The following is a 26,742-nucleotide window of genomic DNA, read 5'->3' on the forward strand; positions in this document are numbered from 1 at the left end:
AGCTTTATGTCTGTCCTCACCCTCCCCTCCCAGACACACACACACACACACACACACACACACACCCACACACACACACACACACACACACACACACACACACACACACACACACACACACACACACACACACACACACACACACACACACACACACACACACACACACACACACATCTCCCTGGGGTTTAAATGCTGCATGGCTGGCAGTCCTCTACGTAGGAGCACCAGAATCACTGTAAATGAGTAAAGGTAAGATTGCACGCCTTGAGTGAAACTCAAAGGGAAATGCAAATGTTTTATCTTTTCGAGAGCTTGAGGGACCAAACGAAAAAAAAGATTCGGTCTTCACAGCCCCTGTGAAACGCTTTACCAACATATGAGGAAAGTAGTGCGGTAGTAGGCTGCAGGGCTGCACTGGCAGGAATGACTGAAAGGTGCCTGCAGGGTGTTTATAACCCAGTAGTAATGCCGCCAATGTATTTTTTCTTTCTCCTGTTAGCCTTCCCAAAGGATTTATTGTTACCATTCTGTCACCGTCGCTTGACAAGTAGCTGTTTAAAATGACTGTTTACATTAAGTTTGGGACCACTGATAGAGCTACAAATACATTGTTTCCTAAGAAGTTTTCAGAGGGCTCTAACCCTTTTTAAACAGAAAGGTTAATAGCCCTAGGCCGGGGAACTTTAATGCTTACTGGTGGACAAGTTCTAAAGAATAATGTAATCGACAATCAATTTTTGAATAGTCCACATTAATATAATACCTTTTTTTCTTTAGAATTTGTCCACCCGTAAACATAAAGTACCCCTAGGGGTAGTACTTTTCCAATACCCGCATCAACATCAATAACATGAATACTAATATTCACATGCACAATGTTTCTAAGTGATCTTGAACGCAACCATATTATTAAAAACGTTTTCTTTTTTTATTGGTGCTACAGCTAAGAAGCCATTGACTATATAAACGCCCAAGTCATGCAGCTGGCAGAGACACACGCCAGGATCACTGCATACCCAGAATAAGCTGAATCATTACACAGATAACAAACCCATGTTTCTCCCCACTTCTTTTGTGTTCACCTTTCGTGTTCATCTTTGCAATGCCAGATAACAGGCACGCCTCTCTGGCAACAGCCTGTTTAATCCTCCAAAAATGACAGTCCTTTGGGGTGGTGGTAGAGGGGGAGGGTGAGCTCACCTTCAGATCCCTTTCGTAGAGGGTAGACCGGTGGTCATGTAAGTTGGAGAACCACTTTATCCTTATTTGGCCTGGTATCTACATTGGCAGGCAACCTGGCTGGTGTTAGACTTTCAATTTTCAGCCTCCACTCATCCATTTAGCCGACTAAACGGCTGTAAAGAGCTGCAACCAGCACAGGCACACACACACACACACACACACACACACACAAACACACCCAGTGCTCTTCCATATTCACTTCAGTCATCCATCTGGAGCACAAAACAATAGTTCCGCAGTGGGTTGAAGTGAAGAATTTTCCAGCCGCTCTCTGGCAGGGTGCTTCTGGGTTTCACAACAAGCCTGCAAGCTCAAATGGCCTCTACAGGGCGTTGTCAGGATTAATGGCCGTGCCTTTGCCTTACATAATGATCCCATCACTGCTTTAGAAGTGCTGGTGCATTATACAAGTGGTGAATTGTACATGTGCGTTGTGTGATGTGTTTTGAGTTCTATACAGCCAGAGGAAATATGTAAAAAAAAAAAATTGAGATAATGTATAAATGTTACGTGCTTCATATAATTACCTTTTATGTGAAGCGTGATGGCTCATTATGCGTTGCAGGATTGTTCAGCTATTATGTTAATGCCTAACGTCTGACATGCAATAGTTTGAGTCCTATTAAAAAAAGGACTGAAAGCCTAATCTCATATAAATCCAAAGGACCATTTCATAATCAAATGTGGCTTAATGCAAGGCCACGGTTTACAGACTGTAAACACCTCTACTGTGTCGTCTAGTCGACCACCACCATCAGAACCAACAGCTCCACCACCAACACCACCCCCACCGCCAACATCCCCACCACCACCATCAACCCCACTATCACCACCGTCACCACCACCACCATCAACCCCACTATCACCACCTGACCCACCAACTCCCCCCTCATCCACCGCTCTATCACCATCCACTTGTTTCACTTTCATCTCGCGACCCAGAAATGAGCCGAGGTGGAGATCAATGCGAGGCCCGTGTTACCTCATCCCCTTGAGCGCTTATGGGCCCCTGGGTGTGTTCCAGCTGCTGGCGTCGTCCCGCGGGGCCAGTGAGAAGGTGCAGTCGGAGCTGTCCCGCCTGCAGAGGGAGAGCGCCTCAGCCAAGACAGAGGTGAAGGAGGTGCTGGAGGCCCTGGAGGAGCTGGCCCTCAACTACGACCTGCGGAGCCTGGAGGCCGAGGAGAAGAGCCACAAGAACAAGCTGCTGGCCGACGAGCTGGCCAAGAAGATGGTGGGTCTCCTTTATTCCATCCCTTTTCCTGTTTTGTTTTTGGTTGTTCTTTCTTCTCGTCTTCCTGGGTCTGGTTGCCTCCTCCGTCTCCATCTATCTATCAGAGGGGGAACGTTTTTGCTTTCTCTCTGAGATGATTTATAGGAACAGACTTGCTGCTGTCCAGGGACACCGGTTGCTCATTCCAGATAATTGATTTGTTAATCGGAGAGGAGCTAATGATCAACAGTATCTTTCTCTCCTGATCCTTGGAGAATGACGGATGAGCGAAGCATGTTGGAAGTCTTTGTCTTCTATTGATATTTTCATTATTTGGTTGAGCATCAATCAATAGTATCCAAACTAGATGTAAAACAGCATTAGCTTCCAGGTAACGGTGTGTGTGTGCATGCCACAAGCAGTAGGTCTAGAATATATTAAAGGTAAGCGGTCTGGAGAAACTAGCCTGAATAAGCTCAATTTGAAAAGTTTAAGCTGAAAAAAACACATTAAACATGTGACTAGCTTGCTAGCTTTAGCCAAAGGCCTGCCTAGCCTGGGGAAGACTTAGGCAAAATTAGCGCACATGCAGAGTGTGTGCCGTTGCCCGAATAGGTAGGCAGAAAGACAGCAAAACCATCCTATCATTTCAGGCCACATGAAAGTTTTGGCCGAGCTTAAAGGCCCGTCAGCGCATTTGATTTATTCATTGCTGTTGGGATGTAAGGAGAATTTCAATAAATATGAGCAAAAAAGCTTCGAAAATAAATGCACCACCCTAACTCAAGGGCGTACACGCTCATGGCATGAATATGTATAGACATGGATACAGGGGACATACAGAGACTTGATAGGAGGCGGGTTAGAAATATATGGGAGAGGCATCCACACACCCTGAGAGAGATCTCTCAGGGTGTGTGGTGTGCTTGTTCACAACAAGGGAAGACCTCCAATCTGCCTTCAAAACCATTCCTTATTCATGACAATGCTGGACGACGATTTAATGAACTGTGTTCATTAAATCGGGTGGGGCTGCTTCTTTCTCCAGCTTATAACAACAAACCCGTCCCCTGTAAGGTCATCTTTTATGGTGCAGTGTTAACTTGTTGTGGCTCTTCCAGGTTGTTTCCCACAATGACGCCGACTGGCCTGGTTGACTGCATTTATCACCTGCTCCACACCCTCCCCCCAAGCTGTTTTCACCCATGTTTCTTCCCTGGAAGCTCCATGCCTGGGCCACAGGGGGGTGCAGGGGGTCCCAGAAGTGCCGTTATTCATGTCCTGCACCATCCATCTGTTCATCATCTGTTCATCATCACCCCCCCCCCCCCGTCGTTTTCATCGTCCGTCTGTCCGACGGAGTCCAACCTCTTTCATCACGCCTTGCATTATTTACATTGCAACTCCATGAAAGTCCTCCATTCATCTTCACCTCTTTATTGCCTCTGAATAGGGCCACCAAGGTCCTCTCAACAGGGGTTCATGTCCACGCATACATCTCTCGTTCCCTGCCCTTTCCTCCCCGCTCTCCTCCTCCTCCTCCTCCTCCTCCTCCTCCTCCTCCTCCTCCTCTTCCTCCAAACTTTTCAATCTTCCCGGTCGCTTTACGAGCTGATTGATCGCCGTGTGTTGTGTGCCGCCCCTTTGTGTTGAGTTAATGTCAAGGGAGGACAGTAAGTGGCCCCGAGTAGGCCCGCTGTGCGTGGAAGCTAACGTTCCTAATCACGGCGGGCGGATAGGTTATTGATGACGCGGCTCATTGACCAGTTCTTCTTCTCGCCTCACACACCCGTGGAGTCCTTAGCCGTACACCTGACGCTTTAAACTCCCGAGTCTTGGAGGGGGGTGCAGTTCCTTAATTACCGTAATGGCGCAGCTCAGTTCATCTATCATGTTGACAACCGGATACCGTGTCCAGTAGCGAGAGACGAATGAGGGCCAACACTTTTATGCGTCCAGAAAATAAAGTCTTTGATACCAGATGTTATTAGTGGTGTGAAGAATGAAGAAAATGTGCAAACCGGGGCTGGGGGGGCCGGCCACGTCTCCGGATAAATGTCACAGAAAGACTGAATGATTTGTTGCTTGATTAGATTGTGTCTCAGTTAGATTTCTAGTTCACTGCTAGGGTCTCTCAAACGGTCGGAGCAGAATTGAGCGAGCCCGGGTCGAGCCGGTGACCGTTCGAGTAGGACTAATCCATCATCCATTCCATTCAATTAATGGTATTTGAAGAAATAAACCTTTATTTGACCCCAGGCGGGGAAATGTCGATGTTTTCAGCAGCAAGAATAGAGGTGAAAATAGGGATGCCAAGTAAACATGCAACATGCAAAATGTTCTATTTTGCCAATTCACAAATTAAATATCTATCAGATATGTTTATTCATTCACAAGTTTATTTACAGAAACCAAGATCTCCCTGAAAGCTTTTAGTCTTTGTTTACTCACTCATTTAACGTACATTCACATCGTACTAGACACAGCAATAATAACAACCTATCTTTACCCTTTTCCCGCACATCACATCATCAATTTAGTATGTCGTATAGAGGCCCTGCATTATGGAATGTATTACCTCCCTTATTAAGATCCATATCATCCCACTCACTCTTCAAAAAGCAGCTCAACATCTTTCTCATTCATGAATCATCTTATCACTGAATTTTGATTATTTTTGATTTATTTATGTACTCTGTCTCCTTATTTTCTAAAGTGTATTTGTTAGCCTTATAAATATTATTTGATTGTGATTATTGACAGGGGTGGAACTCTTGTTCAAGCCCATTGGGCTTCGTTCCCTCCTTGCACCATTACTGTGAATGTTTGCTAAATAAATAAACCTAAACCTATAGACATATAACGTAATATTAAACAAGAAACAAATGAACATGAAAATGTATTGAGTGTTTGTGGGTGATGGGAAGCAGCCTCACCTGACTTGAGTCTGACAGATTAGGCTCTGGGGGCTTGGCGAGGCTGCACACCTTGGGTGCATAGGACACTGAAATCATCTATCACAACACACACTCAAGGACAGACTTGACATGCAAGAGGATTACACCTGCTCTGACTGTAACCAAGTTTCAAACTCGACAATTAACCGGTCCTATACATTCTCCACCTGTGTCCTGTGTCAGAGCAGCCAAGTAAAGCCAAACAGGTGGCATGTGGCAAGGAACAATGCTCCGAAATGTATTGATGAAGTGCACAAGGTGTGTTATTCTAAGGGTTAGGCTTTAGGCCTTTGAACTGGCCAATAGATGTCAATGTAATCATTTGGCATTTGAACTTCCTTCAAAGACATCGTCGTTGATTGATTAAGAGCCTTCCTCAAATTTATTCTTATATTTCATGAGTGCCAATTTCTGGCTGAATACGAGATTGAAAAGGGCACTCTCAGCTCCATCACTCCTCCACAGAGCTCTCCTCATGCTGCACCCATCCATCCCTCTTATCCCTGCAGCATATTGATTTTACGTTTCCCATTTAAGCAGCTGCTGATCGGGGTTAAAGTTAACATAATCTGTCGGTGAAATGCTTAAGTGCTTCAAAGAATAAGATTCTCCTAACTCTATGATAATCTTCTTTTACTTTCTTTTAACCAAACCTCCATGTATTTCCTCACCCCTCTCCCTCCGATCTCTTCCTGTTATTGTCTCTCTGTGTCCGCTGCTCATTCCCAATGCCTCTCACGTCTGGCACTACCCCTCCCCCCCACACACACACCCACCCACACACACACACACACACACACACACACACACACACACACACACACACACACACACACACACACACATACACACACATACACATACACATACACATAAACACACCCACACAAACACACACACACACACACACACACACACACACAGACATACACACACACACACACACACACACACACACACACACACACACACACACACACACACACATACACACATACACGCGCACACACACACACACACACACACACACATACGCACACACACACAAGCACACGCACACTCTTTCACACACACACACACACACACACACACACACACACACACACACACACACACACACACACACACACACACACACACACACACACACACACACACACACACACACACACACACACACACACACACACACACACACACACACAGCCACTAATGCATCTTTATATTCCTCATACCAGACCCGCCTGGTGGCGTTGGAGGCGGAGCTAAGCCGTATCCAGGAAGCCAGCGGTCGCCAGCGGAAACGCATCGCAGAGGTGCTGAACCGGCTGATGAGGGACCTGAGTGAGTTCGGCACCGTCCTGGGATCTGGGGACGCTAAGCTGGTGAGGGGACCTTTCACAAAGCCTCCCAATATGCTGATGACCACAATCTGCCCAGTCGTTTTATAGACATCATAGCCCTGTGGGCCCAGTATTGTCCCTGTACGTGTTTTTGAAACTACATTACACAACCTCTCCTTTGGTGTTGTGTAGAAAACTGTGTGCCAGATCGTCCATGTATTGCTTAAGGCATTACAGACGTATTGAAAACCTGTCTATTCGAGGCTTGGTCAAACTGCGGTTTTGCTTCAGCGGTTTAATTAATATTGATGGGTTTGTTGTATTTTACATGGCTCATTTCATCGCCAAATGTCACCTTTATGGCTGTTGAAAAAAAATAAAACACCACAGTGTTTCTTAGGGTCTTGCTTACTATTTTGCTTCCCAATCAATCTTTCTCCCTTCCTCTGACAACCCCTCCCTCCCCTTCCACTTCCACCCCTCCCCGATCCGCCCTAACCATCCCCATCCACCCCCCTGCTCCCTCTATCCTCCCCCCTCTCCCCCCTCTCCCCCCTCTCCATCTCCACATCCACCACCCCCGGCGCGGTCCCCCCCCGGCCCAGCCTGTGGAGGTCTCCGGGGGGCTCGAGGAGGAGTTCACGGCGGCGCGCCTCTACATCAGCAAGATCAAGTCGGAGGTGAAGTCCATGGTGAAGCGCTGCCGCCACCTGGAGAGCCTGCAGACAGAGTGCTACCGCAAGACGGAGGAGACGGGCCGGGAGTTGTCCTCCTGCCAGCTTCTCATTTCCCAGGTGAGCGATGACTCACGTTCCTCTCCTCAGCCAATATGGTACAATGCGCTTTTTTTTTTTCGCTCTTTTGGAAGGCTTCGTCTGATGAATGTCTTTTTGGTCGGACTGGTCATGTCAAAGGTTGCTTCAAAGTACCGATACACACCATGCACTGAGATGGGCACGGTTGGTAGTAATGGGAGTGAGAGCTGCTGTGAGGTTTGAGAGGGGTTTAATATATATATATATATATATAGAGAGAGAGAGAGAGAGAGAGAGAGAGAGAGAGAGAATTAAAAAAAATAAAAAAGAGAGAAGAGATTTCGGAACTTAATGACTTAATGAAACATCCCGCCATTTGTCTGTCAATGAAAATGGTTTTATTCAAACACAATAATTTTATGTCACACGCATACTACACAAGATGTATTCCCGAACCAATCAGGGAAGAGCCCTCACGTCTCACAGTAGAGACAAGTATGTAGGCGCAGCTCAGCCGTCGATTTGCATGCGTACTCCTGACCCAATCGTGTTGTTTGTGTTTGTTTGTGCGATCTTTGCAACAGAACTATTTGTCCAACACGGGTGTATGTGGGCGTTCAAGTTCGGACCAACAGCGGTGAAGACTCTTCTGTTTATCGCACTTTGTTTTGTATATGCAACAGCCAAAGTGTGTACCAGCATGGAGTATCGTATTGTTGCCGACCTGCACTCGACCTACGCTCAAGACACACTCCTGGATCTCCTTAACACAGCGGGACATGCAGAGTACAGCTACAGCCGGGCTGCTCCATAGCCTCCCGGGGAAACTGGAACGACCCAGCAAGCCTGAGAAAGACACGAGCAGGGCTGGTAGCTAATGTCCCTGGGGAACTAAACGACCATCGAATGACTCGAGAAGGAAGCCACGCAGAGCAGCTGGAACATTGAGGCGACTGCGGTGTCACAGACCCTCCCAGTACTATCTACTATATTCCGTGCCAATCTGCCCTCAATGAACGACAGAATGGATGGGATAATGGCCTATTCAAGGAATTCATTTAAAAGCTGTGAGGCCGCTATACTATGAATCGGGGCTACACAGGCCTGCAACGGACTCATTCTACGCCATGAACCTTTTTTGGGTATTGGATATTTGCACAAAGATGCTATGGATCTGCAAAGAAGATCCAAGGAAATTAGAGTGAAACGTAGGCCACTTAGGCAAAGGGTGCCAAGGAAAAAAAAAAATTAAATTCTGAATACTGATGAGTTGGCCTCTGGAATTTAACTTACCACCCTTTTCAGCAAGGTATGATACCACAAGGAGCTCTGATGATGCAAGGAGGGGTTTGAAGATGAGCAGATATTTAAATATCCCAGCTGGCCGGCATGTTTCGACGCCACAATGCATGGAGGTCAAGCGGCCCTCAGAACATCAGTGCCTCTGTTCTGAAGACATACAGCAAGGAGCTGGCCCCGTTGTGCCAGCCCATTTTCCAACATCGACTGACTAGACACACACACTGTCCACACAGTCTGAAAAGACTTCACGATTCATCCCACTTCCTAATAAACCGTGCCCCAAGGGGTACAAGGACTTTGGACTGGCAGCCCTAACCTCAATATTAGTGAAATCATTCAAGGGAATCATCTCAAATATGCGCATTAATCGAGGATATGCTTGACCCGTGTACAAGTGTGTACAAGCGACAGGACTAAAGATTCGGTCGCTACCCTCATGTACCTTGACTCAAAACATCTGGATGAACTCAAAATAAAACCATATGCTGTTCATAGAGTTCTGTTCTGCATTCAACACAACATAGTCAGACATACTGCTCCTAAAAATACATCAGTTGTAGATTAGGACATATTTTATGCACTGGTACTCTTCCTTCTGGTACCATCTACATTTTGACCCCTTGTAAGGGTCAGTAATGCCTACCATCCCCCCCCCCCTCCTTAATAACTGCAGAGCTCTACATCGTTGTATCAGCTCCCCAGTGCTACTCACCCTTTACACCAACGCCGGTGTTACTAATGTGTCTATTCTACTGTCCACTCCATCTTCAAACCCTCTGATGATACGACTGATGAAGGAGGGGGAGGAGCCAGATCGCTACATGGACAGGGTCAACAGAGTGGTTCAGTGGTGTGACTATAACACTCTCACACTTAATGTCCTCAAGCACAGAAGAGCTCCTCTTTGAAACCGCTCATTACAAACACGTTGCCCCGGTGACAATTCACAACCGACCCATGAAACAAACATCATCTTTCAAATACCCGTGGGGGCACGTTGACAGTGCACAGTGCTGGACCTACCGTCTGGACTTCAACTGCAATAAGGTAGCACAGAAGTTCTGCTTTTTGAAGGAGACTGTGAGGAAATCCTCTCTTTATCCTCCTGCTCCAGCATCCCACGACACAGAGGCTCTGGTTCCGCGGCCTCTCATTCCAATTGCAGGCCAGGATTCTACAGCTCCTGGGATCCTGCTCTTAGCTGGGGGTTCGCTCTGTGGAAGATTCCTTAGCGCGCCCTCTCGACTTGCTGAGGAAATGTCCCTGGGCCCGATTCATGTCCTACATAAAACTCCTTCCCTCTGTAAGGAGTTTTAGGGTGCCTGGCTGCAGGACCAATCAGTTCAAGCACTCGTTACACGCTCAAATGGACTAAGCTTCCACCCACACGTGTGTGTGTGTGTGTGTGTGTGTGTGTGTGTGTGTGTGTGTGTGTGTGTGTGTGTGTGTGTGTGTGTGTGTGTGTGTGTGTGTGTGTGTGTGTGTGTGTGTGTGTGTGTGTGTGTGTGTGTGTGTCTGAGTGTTTGTGTTTGTGTGTGTGTGTGTGTGTGTGTGTGTGTGTGTGTGTGTGTGTGTGTGTGTGTGTGTGCGAATGACTAATGTTCTTCACGTTAGACGTCCTTCTATGTCAGATGTTCTTGTTTGTCAGATGTTATTTTTATGTTGTTGATGATTGCTTGATGTCATGCGAGAAAATTGTTGGTGTGAAGATGGATAGAATTTTATTATTATTGTTATTATTATAATTGATATTATTATCATTATTATAGAGGGGCAGGCACAGTCAACCAGCATAGAATATTCTCACAGCGCATTCAAATCAATGGATGGCTAAGCTCTCAAATCCTCCTTATTGCAGCATTAATTTATATTGCTGTGAGGGACACTCAAAATATATTGTTTCTGTATAAATACTGTTCTGGTGATGTTTGGGATCTTCAGGTTGTTCTTGGTCGGTTGGGTCTTCTTGGGTTAGATCTCTAATGAAACCATTAATGATGAGCGTGGTGCTCCTAAAATATTAATTAAAATGTTCCTCTGTCTGCCTAATGTGAATTGCAGGCGGTGAGTGTTTCAGAATGTGACCATCCTAGAGATTAAAAGCTAATTCTAATTTCCACAAGGGTGTCGTTAATATTTAATACAGCCCATTGACCTGGCTCAGTGAATCATAAAAAAGCTCTTGCAGAAAACGGAAAACGAAAAAAGGTTTGACAGTGCCGTAGGTGGGTGCTCTCGTGATGAGAGGTTTGTCTCACGCTGCCCTTGTGATGTGGTCATGTGACTTGCAGCACGAGGCCAAGATCCGCTCGCTGACGGAGTACATGCAGGAGGGGGAGCAGAAGAAGAGACGGCTGGAGGAGGGCTACGACTCCCTGAGCGAGGAGCTTGCCATGCTCCAGGCCCGAGGTACACCCCACCGCCTAGCCCCTCCACCCGGTGGGGCAGCGAGCATATGGTCCGTTCAGACATCGGTCCTATCATTATTATAGCTGCTGGGATTACAGGGTTGGAAAGGGGGAGAGAGCAGAAAAGAGTGGAAAAGAGGTTGGTTTGATTGGACTGTTCATTGATTGCTTGAAAGCAATCAACCTATGCTTGAAATGCGCCCGAGGGACGAATAGATTGCACACCACACCATGTACACCAGTCACCGACCCACCACATCAGATCATTCCCCATCACTGACTAAATCAGGTCAGGCAATCTACTACGTGTAAAGCAGGTCGTCATCTATTTTTGTTTGCGTGAACTCACTCGAGGCTAGTAAACCATGTGAGACTAACCTAACCACACGTCAAGCTAAATCGATAAAAGCGCAAGGAAACAGGTGGATTGACTAGGTAGGTCGATTTCTGTGCCGTACTTTTACCGTACTGTACAACACACATGCATCAATAGTGTGTAATGGCAGGTCAGCGGGGAGGCCAGTTATTCCCACTGTTGCGTCCCAGGGAAGTGCATCAAGAGAGCAGTGGATTAAAGATTGGATGGATCAATTCTGGCCCTGCTCCAGAATCCCAGCACAGAAAATATGTCAAATCCTCAAGCAGTTTAGCCCTGCAATAGGATGGAATGACATAAGCATCGGCACCTCTCTCGCTCAGCACATCAAGAGCAGAAACACATCGAAAATAGAACGCTTCGTATAACACCACCAGCAGCACATATGGAAGCATTAACTAATACTGCAGAACCCATCAGTCGCTGTTCCAGACTCTCCTTCCTCCTCTTCCTCCTCTTCCTCCTCACTATTACTGCTAAGGACACTTCAAAACATCAACATGAAGGGCCTTTGCGGGTGTGTAACACATGCACGCACGCAAAAGCACACACGCACTCACGCACACACAAACACACAATGTTGAATGAAAGACATTGATTGTAAAATTCATTGAGTGATCGCAGGCAGAAAAATCACTATGAAAATGCAGACCACTTACTGCTACCAAAATTATTTTCTTCTGGATACACAGCTTTCCACCTAAATAGCCATCGTAGGATTTTTGAAGATAATGATATTAAGATCTCATATTATCTCTCCCTCGCTCTCTCTCTCTCTCTCTCTCTCTCGCTCTCGCTCTCGCTCTCTCTCTGGCTCTCCATCTGTCTCTGTCTCACTCTCGCTCTCTGTCTCCCTTCGACTTCTTTCATAAATGTGTGTTTTTGTTTGTTTGTGTGTGTGTGTGCTTCAGAGACTTTGGCCCAGGTTTCCAGGAGGGAGAAACAGATGGCTGTCAAGGAATCTGATGATACACAGGTAACCATGGTGACAGCCTGACCAATTCGGCAAAATGACCCATTATCACCACCGGTCATTGAGATTGTGAGCGTATGTGTTTTTGTGAATGTGTTTTTGTAGGAGTTGACACGGGTTTTATATGCCCATTTATTCTTCAGTCTATGAATGTCCATCTGTACATTTGTGTGTGCATGTAAGTGTGTGTGTGTGTGTGTGTGCTTGCGTGTGCACGTGCGTGCATGCATGAATGCATGTGTGTGTGCACCCAGCCCATCTGCACCGATGAGTGTAACTCTCTCTGTGTATCGGCCGTAATTTATGTGTTCCTGTCTGGCTGCATAATGCCTCTCTCTCATCCTCAGACATGTCTCTCTATCTTGTCTCTCTATCTCCTCTCACCGTCTGTGACCCCCCCGCCCCCCACTCCCCTTCGCTCTCTCTTCCTCTCCCCTGCCTCCTCCCGCATTCCCACTCTATCTCTCTCTCCTGCTCTCCCTTCCTCTCTGCCCCATCTACTTCTACCCTACCATCTCTCTCTCTCTCTCTCTCTCTCTCTCGCTCTCCCTCCCGTATCTCTCCGTCGCTCTCTCTCACTCACTCTCCCTCTCCCTCCTCCACTTGCTCCCCCCCCCCCCCCCCCCCTCCTGTATCTCCCCCCCCTCCCTCCCCCCCCTCCCTCCCCCCCCCTCCCCTATCTCAGAGAGCCCTGGAGCAGCAGATGGAGGTGCGTCGTCGGGCTCACAGCAAGCAGCTGGGGCGCCTGCGGGACGAGATCAATGAGAAGCAGAAGACAATCGACGAGCTCACAGAGTCAGTGCACTGCCCATATCTTTACTCCCTCCGCCCCCCCCCCCCCCCCCCCCCCCCCTCCACGACCACACCCCCAGGGGCGGTTGGGAGGGGGGGGGAGAGCCATCGCTTGCCCAGGAGACATTAGAGGTCATATGGAATGGTTATTTGGAGGTTTGCTTCAATCTCTTTCACATGCTTCAAGGTTGTCCGGCTCACGCTGGATTTAAACACTGCGGACGAGACGTTGAATATCAAAAGCAAAATCCAATAAATATATTTACTGAGATACACTATAAAATTAATTAATTTAATCAACCCACTATATTTGTAGTGCAGAATCACGATGGAGGGATGGTCCCAATCCACTTTACAATTAAGAAGAATACTTAAGACAAAGCTCGCAGCAAGCAGATGCAATTATTAAAATAAAACCACCACATTAAAAACATCAGTCTTCATTTAAAGATTTCAACTGAACGTTCCTCTTTCACTTGTAGTGGAAGACCATTCAAGAGAGGAGGGGCACGGGAGGCGACAGATCTTTCGTTAATCGAAGGACTGAGCAAGAGATCAGTTTGAGAGAGCAAAGAGGGCGTGGCGGTGTGTATGGCATCATAAGCTCGGATAAGTAAGGTGTCGCAAGTCCATGTGCCTTACAACTTCAAAGAAGTTCAAAGCCACTCTGGCTTACACCACTAGCCTGTGAAGAGAGGACCGAATAGGTGTTATTTGATCAAATGTTTCAGGTTTCTTTTCAAGATTCTTCTCTGCACCATCCTGACAAGCATACGCAGTCATAGAATAGGTGAGATTTGGGCAATATTACTAAGCAGAAAAAATACTGTATTGGTAATAGCCTTCAGATGGGACTGGACTAGGGGACCAGAATAAAATGAAAGAAATCGGATTTGCAAATGATGTCACCAAGGGTAAGAATGTAGATGGAGTAGGGCAAAGGGCCAGGGCCCCTGGGGCACAACAATCTTTCAGAGATTCATTCAGATCGCACTTTTGTAGCCTACACGTTGAGCTCTATTGGAATACTATAAGGTGAAACATGAAATCACCGCCGTTTGAATACCAATATGCTTCTCCAAGCAGCATAGAGGTATGCTGTGATTAACGGTGTCAAAAGCTGAACTCAAGCCTAGGAGCACCGACATTGATGTTAAGTTAGAATTAAGTATTAATTAAGTTTGGTCAAGGCAGTTTCAGTAGAAGGACGGGACCAAAACACTGACTGAAGTGAATCAAAAAGATTGTTGTTGGATAAGCAGGCAGTTAATTGATCATTGACAGCCCTTTCAAGCAATTAAAAATAAAATTAAGATTGAAAATTGGTCTATAGCTGTTCAGAATTTTGCAGATCAACACGGCAGATATAAAGGCTGAGGGCAAAGAGAGCACAGGAAGCAAATTATTGATACTATCAAGAATAGGACAATTTAAAACCGGGATCAGTTCCTCAAAAATATTTCATGGTAAAGGGTCTAATATGCACATTTTAAGTTTGGAAGTCATTACCAGGCTGGTGAAGTCCTCCAGGGAAATCATTTCAAACGATTAAATAGTGCACTTGGTCCGAGTCACACTGCCTGCATTTATCAACGTATTGGAGGGTTCATAGAAATCATTCTGAGGAAAGTGTTGACCAGTGTTATTATCTCGAGGAGATAGAGCTATTTTGCAGTGGTGTTCTCTGTGAGTTTAGCAACGATTCCTTTGATGAATGTTAACCGCTTTAGGTTAATCGGCTGTGCACAGAAAGTGCACGAATCTAATTCTGAAAACCCTGGATTGAGGCTAGGCGAGAAATCTCTTGTTCAGTGTACGGGTGCCTTTGTTTTCTGTATGCGCATGGATATGTGTCAGGCTCTGAACACATACTTGCAGTACAGAGAGAACATCGAAAAGACACACAGGAGTGGCATGAAACCCGAACATGTAAATTAGAGGAAACATCCACATCAGTCCCCCAGTGAATTTCCACTCTTGTGCTTGGTATTCTTCACATGAAGGGTAAAGTCTAGACTAGTAAAAAGATCCATATATATAGTCTACTTTCCTGCTCAGTCATTTACATTAAAATCACCCAGTAAAATACTCTCATATTTGACAAGAACAATAATTCACAGCATTCACTCTTAGAAAATGTGGATTGTGCTTTGGAGGTCCAAGGTTAATGCCACAATGTTACTTTCTCAATACCGTGGCTTTACATGCAAAGGTTACTGTGGGCCATCACCGCACACACTCAAGGAGAGATCTCCTGCATGGCAAAATGGAGCACTAGAGCCGTGTTTCATTATCTACTACCTTCTACAATAAACCAGCTTTCCACACCACCAGCCTGTGTCCTTTGTCTGTAGAAGTCCAGTAAAAGTCGACCAGGTGGTGTGTAGCAATTGACATTGTTACGCTGGCTTTCACTGGGCTCTCCCGACAGAGGACACAGAGTGGTGAGGTGGAAAGCCGGTTGATTGTTGAAGATTGTAGATAATGATTCGTGACACAGCTACACAGCTATTTATTTGTGTCATTTATTTTGTGTTTCAGACAATTAAACATTTTAATTGTCGTCAGGGTAAGTTAGTCAGGTATAAAGGCCCTGTTGTTGGAATTGTGAAAAAGCACATATTTGATTAATTTCCAGATTGTTGTGCAATAATGATGCAAAAAGGTCCCGGTCTAATAATTGTCAATATCTTTTTAAGAATGCTTATCTTTTTACCATGTGGCAAGCCCTGAAATTATTACTAGATTTTACAATTAACGTGAGGTTGATGCACACATATGATCATGAATTTGGCGGTAAATGTACATTCCAATAAGAAAAGTTTGAAACTCGCTGAGATCAGGGGATTCTTGGCATGCCAGGTGATGTGATGTTTTGATGCTCTGCCGGCTGCAGTCGTAACCAGAGGCAACATCTGGAGCTGGAGCAGCTGCACGGGGACTATGAGCACCTCCGCGGGCGCGAGCGCCACAACAGCCGACGGCTGGAGGAGCTGATGTGAGTCCAACCCATACACCCTTTAATAAGATCAACCGATCACTACTTTAATCAGACCGTATGACCCATACTTTGGTCAGAACATATTATCAGTACTTTGATCAGACCCTACGATCAGTACTATGATCAGACCATATGATCAGTTCTTTGATCAGACAATATGACCCATACTTTGGTCAAACCATATGATCAGTACTTAGGACAGACCATATGATATGATCAGTAATTTGATCACACCATATGATATGATCAGTACTTTGATCAAACCATATGATCAGTATCTTGATAAGACCGAATCAGTATAAATCTTAACTTGCCCCATCTTTATTTATGTACCTTTGTTTATTTCTCTCTTTCTCTCTCTCGCTCCCACCCTCTCCCGCTCTCTCTCCCTTCTTTCAGTGTCATTTTGATGGAGTGTGTCACACTCAATGCAGGTTTTGATGTCTCTACCCCTCAGTAAACCTCTCTCTCTCCCTCAGTAAACCTATCTTGCTCAGTAATCCTCTCTCTCTCTCTCTCTCTCTCTCTCTCTCTCTCTCTCGCTCTCTCTCTCTCTCTCTCTCTCGCTCTCTCTCTCTCTCTCTCTCCCCTCTCTCGCTCGCTCGCTCTCTCTCTCTCTCCCTCTCTCTCTCTCTCCCTCTCTCTCTCTCTCTCTCTCTCTCTCTCCCTCACTCTGTCTCTCTCTCTCCCTCCTTCCCTCACTCTCTCTCTCTCTCTCTCTCTCTCTCTCTCTCTCTCTCTCTCTCTCTCTCTCCTGGCATTTCAGTTTTTCTGTGTATTTTTGCAGCATATTGCGTCACAGGGCAGATGTCCTCAAGTATTATACTCACAATATATTTCACTACCAACATTGGCAAAATAGAGGAGATTTATTGTTTATTTGCGCCCTCTTCCACACTGACATCTAGCTGTCGTTTATGATGATCTCTTCATCTAGCCGGTTGGTTTTACTATTCCTCTGTCACTGTGTTTACAGATTTCTTCACGAGCGTCACGAGCAGTCCAAACAGGATTTGAAAGGCCTGGAGGACACCGTTGTAAGTCAGTGTTTGCGATGATAATGAATTCGGAAGGTCACAGTCAACCACTGGCCCTTCTATTATTCATCTGCTCTTTCTTTCACTGTTTCTTTCACTGTTTCTCTCTGTCTTTATTTTAATATTTCACCCTTTCTTCTTTATTTTCTCTATATCTATCTCTAAATTTCCTTCTTCCTTTCATTCTTTCCTGCTATCATTTTTCTTTTCTGTCTTATTTGCTATTATTCATAATTTTTGTTTTCTTTCCTTTCTTTATTTCCGTCGTTCTTTCCTCCTTTCCTTTCTTTATTTCTCTCTTTCTTTCTTTCCTTTCTTTATTTCCCTCTTTCTCTCTCTCTATCCATCTTTCTTTGTGTCTCTCCTGCTGTCTTTCTTTCCCTACCGCTGCTCTCTCCAGGCACATGAACTCCAGACCCTCCACAACCTCCGGAGGCTTTTTGTCCAGGACCTCACGACTCGGGTCAAACGGGTCAGTCGACAGAAAGCCTGTCATTCTGCTGCACATATTAATTATCTTATATTAAACACAGATGAGACTCATTGAGATAAAAATGTCCTTTTCAAGAGCGACTTGGCTGAAAGAGCAGCAGACAACATGGCGTCAGGGTTACAGGGTGACCAAAAAAAACATAGGCACTCATAAACATGCATACAGGAACCTCCGGTTTATCACCAGAATTACAAATCTCTCATGTGAACATTTAAGTTTCAAGACACTTACACTGAATAGACCTATCCAGTTCCAATTCCTTTAGAATTGAATAATTTGCCCATGTAATGCAAGCAACAAACCATTATAGTAATTTCATACATCCTGCCTGCTTGCAACGTCTGCTGTAGTGTGATAGGTCTCCCTGGTTAACCTCTGCTTATTCATTGCTAACATAACACTCATAGCCAATGTTTTCATCCGCACAGGGTTCCCAAATGAATCCTGCCGATTGCGGGGGTTTCATCACCCAGAAGCAGAAGATATCCTTTCTTGAAAACAACCTGGATCAGCTTACGAAAGTTCACAAACAGGTAGGCCACCGGAGAAATACCTCAACGGTATACACTGATTACTAGGCGGTGGTTGAGAGGGACAAATGAAGTGTGCAGGTACTCCTTCATGGTAGTATAAATCGCCCCAAAGGGGGAAAGGAGGAAAAACGGTGAGCTAGATTGAGAGATCAGTGCGGTAGAGTGCCGGTTCTTTGTTTTCATTGTGTTCCTCTGGGCCAGAGTTATGCCGGGAGCATCAATCACGGTTCCCGTTGAAGCATTAGATCCAAGTTCCCTCGTCTGCGGAACAGCGTGGGGCTGTTACTGCTGCTGCTACTGCTGCCGTGAGGACGAAGGAAAATAAACAAAGTTTAGGAAAAAGAGACTGAGTTAGTAGAATAACAAAAACACACACACACACAAACAGTCTCCTCTTCTTCCATGCATCCACACTGTTACTTTCAATGGGAGGAGTTCTCACAATTTAAAGTAGGCTAAGGAAAATCAACAAACTTCAATGGACCTCATCATAAAAGCCAAGGGGGAGGGATGGAGGGAGAGGGAGAGAGAGAGAGAGAGAGGGAGAGAGGGAGAGCGATAGAGAAAGAACGAGAGGGGGAGAGAAAGGGGGAGAGAGAGAGAGAGAGAAATGGAGCACATCTGCTCTGTCAGAAAACAATTGCTTGAGTCCCATCCACAGATTTTCAGGGACTCTGGGAATCTCTGGACCACAGGCACATTGATAAATGGCCTCCCTCTGGTCTGTGCAGAATAATAAGACTCCTATAGACCACTCTGCGGCACGCATGACATATATCTATAATGGCAGATGAATACACTAGAGATTCCTTCTGTCGCACCCAGGTCAGTGTGCAGTCGGTGTGTTTCATATACTAGGGTTTCTGTATGTGCTCTGAGATAGAGTCTGCCATGGTCGGATGCAGGGGGGACAGGAATTAGATTCTATCTGATGCTTAAGTCAGCTGCCCATCAGCTGAACTCCAAGCCAGATGTAATCAGTGGGAGACGGCCACAGAGACCAACCCCCTTCTGTCTTCCGCCGTCTCCTTCTGCCGCTCCACCTATTTATCACTGTGTGTGATGTGATGAAACACGTCTATTTCTGGCAGCGCAGTCATGACCACGTGACTCGACTTGCGTAATTGAATGACTAAATGCCCATCGCATCGCAGTAAACTGATTTGCTTATTTCTTGTACTCCCCGTGGGCACTCCCTTGTGTGCCCATGAGCATGTTTTTGTGCATGTGTGTGTGTGTGTGTGTGTGTGTGTGTGTGTGTGTGTGTGTGTGTGTGTGTGTGTGTGTGTGTGTGTGTGTGTGTGTGTGTGTGTGTGTGTGTGTGTGTGTGTGTGTATCTTTTTCTATGTGTTTTTGTCTGTATGCAAGTCTTGCATGTCTTTGAGATCATGCATACATGCATGCACTCAAAGACACAGACACGTAGACTTTGAGTGCATGCATGGATGCGCGTCTGCTCCATTATGTGCATGTGAGTGTTTGTGTGTGTGTGGGTGGGCGTGCATGTTGGGGGAGTCTTGTGTCCTTGTTGTACTGGGTGTCTGTCTGGGCGTCCGCGTGTATGTATGTCTCCTTCTTCGTTCAAACCGTGTGTGTGTGTGTGTGTGTGGCCGTGCGTGTATGTCTTAACATTTCTTTGTACAAATCTGTGTGTGTGTGTGTGTGTCTGCCTGCGTGCGTGCGTGTATGCGTGTGTGTGTGTGTGCACGCGCTGCCACAGCTGGTACGGGACAATGCAGACCTGCGCTGCGAGCTCCCCAAGCTGGAGAAGCGCCTGCGCTCCACGGCGGAGCGGGTCAAGGCCCTCGAGGGGGCCCTGAAGGAGGCCAAGGAGGGCGCCATGAAGGACCGCCGGCACTACCAGCAGGAGGTGGAGCGCGTCAGGGACGTGATGAGGGCCCGCAACCCCCTGCGCAGACCCTACGCCGCGCAGATAGGTGGGGATGGCTGGGGGGCCTGCATGCATTGTGTGTGTGTATATATAGTGTATATATAATACACACACACACACACACACACATTCACACACATACAGATGCATATACATATAAATATACACAAATACACACACACACACACACACACACACACACACACACACACACACACACACACACACACACACACACACACACACACACACACACACACACACACACACACACACACACACACACACACACAGACACACACACACACTCATACACATACACATACATATGAATATACACATATACACACACAAATACACATGCACACACACATAAACACACACACACACACACACACACACACACACACACACACACACACACACACACACACACACACATACACACACACGTACACACACATGAATACATGTACACACAGGAACTTACATACACAAATACAGGAATATACACATACACACACACACACACACACACACACACACACACACACACACACACACACACACACACACACACACAGGACCATAGGAATACACACATATTTACTTAAAACACTTAAGACTTAAGCTAGTCTTAAAGTCTTTAAGTTGAGCAAAAGCAGTATCTGCATTCATTCATCGATGCATTGTCACGTAAGTACAGTGTTAATTAAGTGAGTAATGCCTTTTAATCCTATTTATTCTGCAGTCACAAACCACATCCTAATGCAAAACAAAAGCTTTCTCTCCTGTCATTCTTGATCTCGCCTCTGAATATCGTTTTTTCTGACTCACATTCCTCCAGGCTTCTCTAATACCTCCCCCATTACACCCATAATGAGTGCGGCATTGCCTCAAAGATAAACCTCAGACTCCCAGCAATGATTCATAATCGTACTATTCTCCCTCTAAATCAGCCACGGTGCCGTTAAACATACTCATTAATCCTCCTCCTTCTCCTCCACATCTCACACTGTCCAACAGCCAAGCCGGTACGCCCGGGACACTACCCACCAGCCTCCCCCACCAACCCCTTCTTCGTGCGGGGCTACAGTGGCCACGGCACGGCCACCTCCTCCAGCAACACTGTGACGGACCACCAGACAGCTGCTGCTCCTCCTGCGGCCCCCCCAGCCCCGCAGCCGGGTCAGGATCAGGAGGAGGAGGAGGAGGAGGAGGAGGAGGATGAAGAGGAGGAGGAGGAGGAGAGGGAGGAAGAGGCGGAACACGAGGAGGAGGTTGACGACGAGGTAGAGGTGGAGGAGGAGGTGGAGGAAGTGGAGGAGGAGGTGGAGGAGGAGGAGGAAGAGGAGGAGGAAGAAGAGGAGGAGGAGGAGGAGGAGGAGGAGGAACAAGAGGTGGAGGATGAAGAGGAGGAGGAGGAGGAAGTAACGGAAGCCTCGACAAAGGCGACCAACTGGAACGGCGCTGTCCCCGGCGTTGATCGCCATAACAACGGCACATACGACAGCGCGGCGCAGAACAACACGTGAGTGCGCCTGGTGATGGCAGGACGCCTGCAGTGAGGGTTGTGCGTGATGTCAGAGCGCCGTATCGTGACAGGATGTCACCCTGTGGGATGGTGAGAGCCTTCTCTTCTGGCAGAGAAATATGCTTTCAGGAAGACATTGATGGATCTAAGTTTGCTCAAGCGTTGGCTTAAGTTCTACAGAAAGAGTCAGTTTATATCATCGCTTGTTGTGGTGCTATGGTCATTACATAGATCGAGTAGTTTTGACTCTGAATCATTACTTTAATTATTTTCCTTCGAAAATTCCCACCACAAACATGCGTGACTTTCAGGGTATATAAATGTTTCCAGTCTATGGCCGTGCTAGCTGCGGAGATAATGGTCCGATGGGAAATCATGTTCTGCATTCTTCCTTCCATTTGTTTGTCTCTGTCCAAATGCACAGCCAGAGCTATGGGGGTCACCGGGGATCAATATTTAATGCAGCGCCCCCCTTTCAAATAAGCCCTAGGGAGCATATGTGCCACTTTATTTTCTGCTCAGAGCATGCTGGTTACGAGTTGTAAAACGGGCTGTAGATCTAAGTAGACTGAAGGGAAATGTTGAGAATAATATCAAGAAATACATCTTGAGGACCCTTCAGTTTCATTCAGGGATGGAAACCCTCTTCCATATTATGAGTGGGTGGGGTAGGTCTCTGGGGGACGCTGAAAGTGATGCGTCGGTAATCCAACTTTATGAAAACACGGCCCCCACTTAATGTTTGCCAGTGTTTTTTATTACCATAATCGACTGAAGATATCTGTTCCACTCTCGGCCGCTTTTATCTGCACTCCATGTTGGGACTCGGGAGGCATCTGTAGCTTATTGGTTGTTTCCGTACCCCCGATAAGACGGGACGACCGCCACTACAACCATAAACCTTCTGCAGTGCTGCAATTGGAGAAGAATACAGGAGGGCTCGCAGCATGTTAAAACGACACTGTTATGATATCACTCGGTACATGAACGCAGAACCAAAGAGAGACGAGAAGCTAACAGTGTCATCATTATGCCACATGATGTTCATCTGTCTGGCTCCGCTCTCTCCCCAGGCTACCTGATGAACCGCAGAGCGCCTCGGACACGGCAGCCGAGATGCTCGACTCTGAAAACGGTGAGTTTCTCTGGGCAACATCACCTGAGCTCCTTTTGAAGCGTGTTCTGTTCCGTCACGCTACCATCTGTCGGTCTCGTTTTGCCGCTCTGCTGGCTGGTAGGACGTCTTTCATGCCAAATGACAGTAATTGCCGCCACTGGTAGAATAACAATCAAGGCCGACTTGTTCCCGGGGTGGAGGGGTGCTGAAGCGCGTGCCGTGCGATTGTTGCCCGGCTGTAATTAGGGTGGGTGTTCAAGAAAGGCATGGTCTTAGCTGGCGGGGGCGGGCATTCCTCCGTGCTCAGTGCAAGGGCCAAGGGATCTGCAGACAGAATCTTCTAGGAGGTTGTCTCTTTGCAGAGGCGGCGAGAGAGAGAGAGAGAGAGAGAGAGAGAGAGAGAGAGAGAGAGGTTTATTGTGCTCCTGCTGCTGATGGCTGCTTGGCGGAGTGCGTTGGGACTGAATGTGATTTCAGTTCTTTGCAAACTTTCTCTCTGTGAAGTATGCACATTTGTGTTAACTTTGTGTGCGTGTGTGTGTGTTGAATACTAAGAGGAGCCAGTTTGTCTTGTCTTGTCAAAAGTTAACTTGTGAGTTTACATTTTAATGAGGGGAATCATGCATATTTATGAATCCAAGTATCACATTTAGCACAGATATTCGAAAGCAAAGTGATTTTTTTTTGTTCTTGTTCTCAAATTGCGTGTGTGTGTGCGCGTGTACCTTTGTCTCTTTCTGCGTGTGTGTATGTCTTGTTTGTGTGCCTGTGCGGCCATCAGCATCAACAGTCTCTAGTGGAAATGGATGGGGGCCCACCAGGTCGTTATTTAGCCAGACAGGGAGCTCCCCAGACAGCCTGCAATGCCACCGCAGTGCTGGCCTGACCCACCGATGACTCCAGCTTGTTCACTGCTCCAACACTCCTTCACCTCAAGCATCCTCCCGTGACACTAGTGATCCATTCAAACGATGAGCACATATGGGTATTTATACAGCATGAAACGTCCTCCTCCACGCGATGGACATGAAGGCCCCTAAGCTGTGAATATGGCCGGTCGTGTGGCTTATTGTATTTTAAAATAGTGCTTCGTGGCTGGTATTTACTAGCAAGCTTATTGTTTAGGGGCCTAAACAATGAACAACAATCACATTCAATTATTTTCTGAGTTTTATTCCCGATCACGTGCGGGTTCTTCCTTCTGGCTGAGGTTTTTCTGATTTGTTATGAAGCTTCCTGTGAGATACAAGGTGTTTATTAATAGCCGGCATCCAATTATATTTATCTACCTCAGCACTTTAGCCAAAGAGACTGCTTAGATCCACTTGATCCACAGTCTTTTAATGAAAATCAAAAGAAGTGAACACACACACACACACACACACACACACACACACACACACACACACACACACACACACACACACACACACACACACACACACACACACACACAATCGCCAAAGTGTGGGCTACAACAGTCAAGATTGGCTACAAACAGTAGATTCTTCATATTTATTTTCATGAAGATATCAATACTAACTGTTTCACATGCTTATTCTACTATGTCAGAATTGGGAATAAGCCTAGCGGTAATAATGTCTGTGCCGGGCATAGTTGTCATTATGGATACTATGAATAGGGCACTTCATTTATTTAAATGATGGCTATGATGTGATATGAAAGGAAAGGAAAGGAAAAACAAGTGAAGAGGCAATCCAGAGAAGCGGCTGGTCCCCTCCGGCCCTCCGCTGGGCTGTCAAGGGCCCAGAAGGGCGGCCGTCTCCCAGTAGATTGCCGTCTTGTCTCCTTACTCACTGCAGACGGGCACTATGTAAATCAACCCACTGTGTGTTATCGTGTCATCGCTGCCGCTGTTGTTGTTGTTGTCGTTGCGGCCGCGGTGGAGGTGGAGGCACTGGATTGACCTCAGCGTTAGGATCATTCATCAACCTCCCACCCCGCCCTGCCACCCCTATGCCTCCCGGCGATGCGCTAAGCACTCAAACACCGGCCGCCTCACGAAGCTGTCCATCTTATCTTTCAGACGTTTAGCTTGAATAAACACTCCAATTACGGCACTAATGCAGCGGGATAAATCCACTCGTGGCCTGAGCACTAACACACACCCCCCCGCTCCGCGCCCCAGCCACCGCCGCACTCCCCGCCCGCCTGCTGACACACCTCCTCTCTGTCCCACAGGGAACGCGGCCGACGTGAATGACAACAGGTAAGGCCTGCAGACCCCCCCCCACCTCCACCTCCTCCTCCACCCCCACCTCCATCTCCATCCCCGTCACTGATCAATACGCTTAGCCTGGCCACATTCGCTATGCCTTAACGCTGGTAGTCAATGTTCTCTCCAAAGGGTGCTGTAAAGAGATGAAAAGAAAATCTTTGCTTTATTTTTATTTGACTGCCGTACACAAAGCTGCCAATCTCCGCCGTACAGGATGCAAGAAGATTAATGAGTTTTCAACCGGAGACAATGCTGCCTCTGAACTCGAAGCACGCACACACACACACACACACACAAACAAGCTAGACGTTTGTTGCGAAATATATAGGCCGTCCATATGGCGCCATACCGCTGCATGCTAATGCTGACTGAGATCCACACTGGAAGGGTTCATGTAGTTCCCACTCTCTCCCTCTTGCCCTCTGTGAGCCGAGTCTAGGGAACGAATCAAGACAGGCTTTTCCCTGCTTTCTCACCACCCCCCAACCCTGCCCCCTCCACCCCTCCCACCGTTCCCCCCCTTCCACCCAGCCCTCCACAACTCCACTACTCACTGGATCACCGATTCACCACTGCCCTCTTTCTGCCATCCATGCTGCCGCCTTCTGCTCCCGCTGCTGCCCCCTCCTCTCATTCCTCCTGCCCCACCACTGGCTCATGCTAAACGGCTTTGCGCTGGCGGTGTGTTGTGATTTGTGTGTGTGTGTGTGTGTGTGTGTGTGTGTGTGTGTGTGTGTGTGTGTGTGTGTGTGTGTGTGTGTGTGTGTGTGTGTGTGTGTGTGTGTGTGTGTGTGTGTGTGTGTGTGTGTGTGTTTGCATGCGTGCGTGCGTGTGCACATGTGCGCATGCTTGTTGTGTGTGTGTGTGTGTGTGTGTGTGGGCGGTCCCATGCATGTGTCTGAGCGTGCACTCTGTGTCCAGACGTTTTCTATGGGACAACCAGGCGGGCTCAACCCCGACCCCGCGCTACGGCCTGCAGCCCGAGGCCTCGGCCAGCTAGTGAGCAGCGGAGGACAGGTGAGGGCGCGCTCTCTTCCCACCACGCAGACTGATGGTGATTCGGTATCGGAGTTCGATGGAGTTCACCGGGTGGACGGAACACAAAGAGAGGATAAGGGACAGGCGCCCCAAACATGTAAAGCGACCGCCGTCGACCTCGATCAATGATCCAATCGTTCAAACCCAGAGACGGCACCGAGACGGGTCCTCCCAGTCCTCCTTCCCCCTACCTTTCCCATTAGTTCTAAAAATAGACCGCAACTGTAGCGGCAGTTCGGTGTACGGCCTCAGAGAAGAGAGCCCGAGACAGAGGAGCACACGCATGCATGCAAAATGGAATGTGAGCAGACCAGCCGCCAGGCCACTGGACTGTGGTTAGGACCAGAGCCCCTGCCACGCTGGTGAAGGTGTGCGTTGTCGTAGCTGTGATCTGTGGGGTCGGAGCTCGGAGGAAGGCCCAATCAGAGATACAGGAAGTTCCTCATTGTCCATCAGAACTATATTTTTCATCCACACCTTTACAGTTCTTCCTGGCGT

At 47.1% G+C, this 26,742-nt stretch overlaps 1 protein-coding gene across 1 annotated transcript in view; it reads left to right on the top strand.

The window, feature by feature from the left end:
• Positions 1 to 26,206, top strand: part of kif5ab (kinesin family member 5A, b) — a 69,722-nt gene extending 43,516 nt beyond the window's left edge. The window contains exons 14-27 of the mRNA XM_056606534.1: positions 2,270 to 2,476; positions 6,651 to 6,797; positions 7,361 to 7,549; positions 11,104 to 11,221; positions 12,508 to 12,572; positions 13,255 to 13,364; positions 16,258 to 16,359; positions 17,339 to 17,399; positions 17,800 to 17,871; positions 18,321 to 18,425; positions 20,146 to 20,362; positions 21,343 to 21,504; positions 25,170 to 25,197; positions 26,128 to 26,206. Coding sequence (XP_056462509.1) covers positions 2,270 to 2,476; positions 6,651 to 6,797; positions 7,361 to 7,549; positions 11,104 to 11,221; positions 12,508 to 12,572; positions 13,255 to 13,364; positions 16,258 to 16,359; positions 17,339 to 17,399; positions 17,800 to 17,871; positions 18,321 to 18,425; positions 20,146 to 20,362; positions 21,343 to 21,504; positions 25,170 to 25,197; positions 26,128 to 26,206 — 1,662 coding nt within the window. The remainder of the gene's footprint in view (positions 1 to 2,269; positions 2,477 to 6,650; positions 6,798 to 7,360; positions 7,550 to 11,103; positions 11,222 to 12,507; positions 12,573 to 13,254; positions 13,365 to 16,257; positions 16,360 to 17,338; positions 17,400 to 17,799; positions 17,872 to 18,320; positions 18,426 to 20,145; positions 20,363 to 21,342; positions 21,505 to 25,169; positions 25,198 to 26,127) is intronic.
• The last annotated feature ends 536 nt before the right edge of the window (positions 26,207 to 26,742 follow it).

The sequence above is a fragment of the Gadus chalcogrammus genome, chromosome 13 (assembly GCF_026213295.1).
Source record: "Gadus chalcogrammus isolate NIFS_2021 chromosome 13, NIFS_Gcha_1.0, whole genome shotgun sequence".
In the NCBI taxonomy this organism is placed as follows: domain Eukaryota; kingdom Metazoa; phylum Chordata; class Actinopteri; order Gadiformes; family Gadidae; genus Gadus; species Gadus chalcogrammus.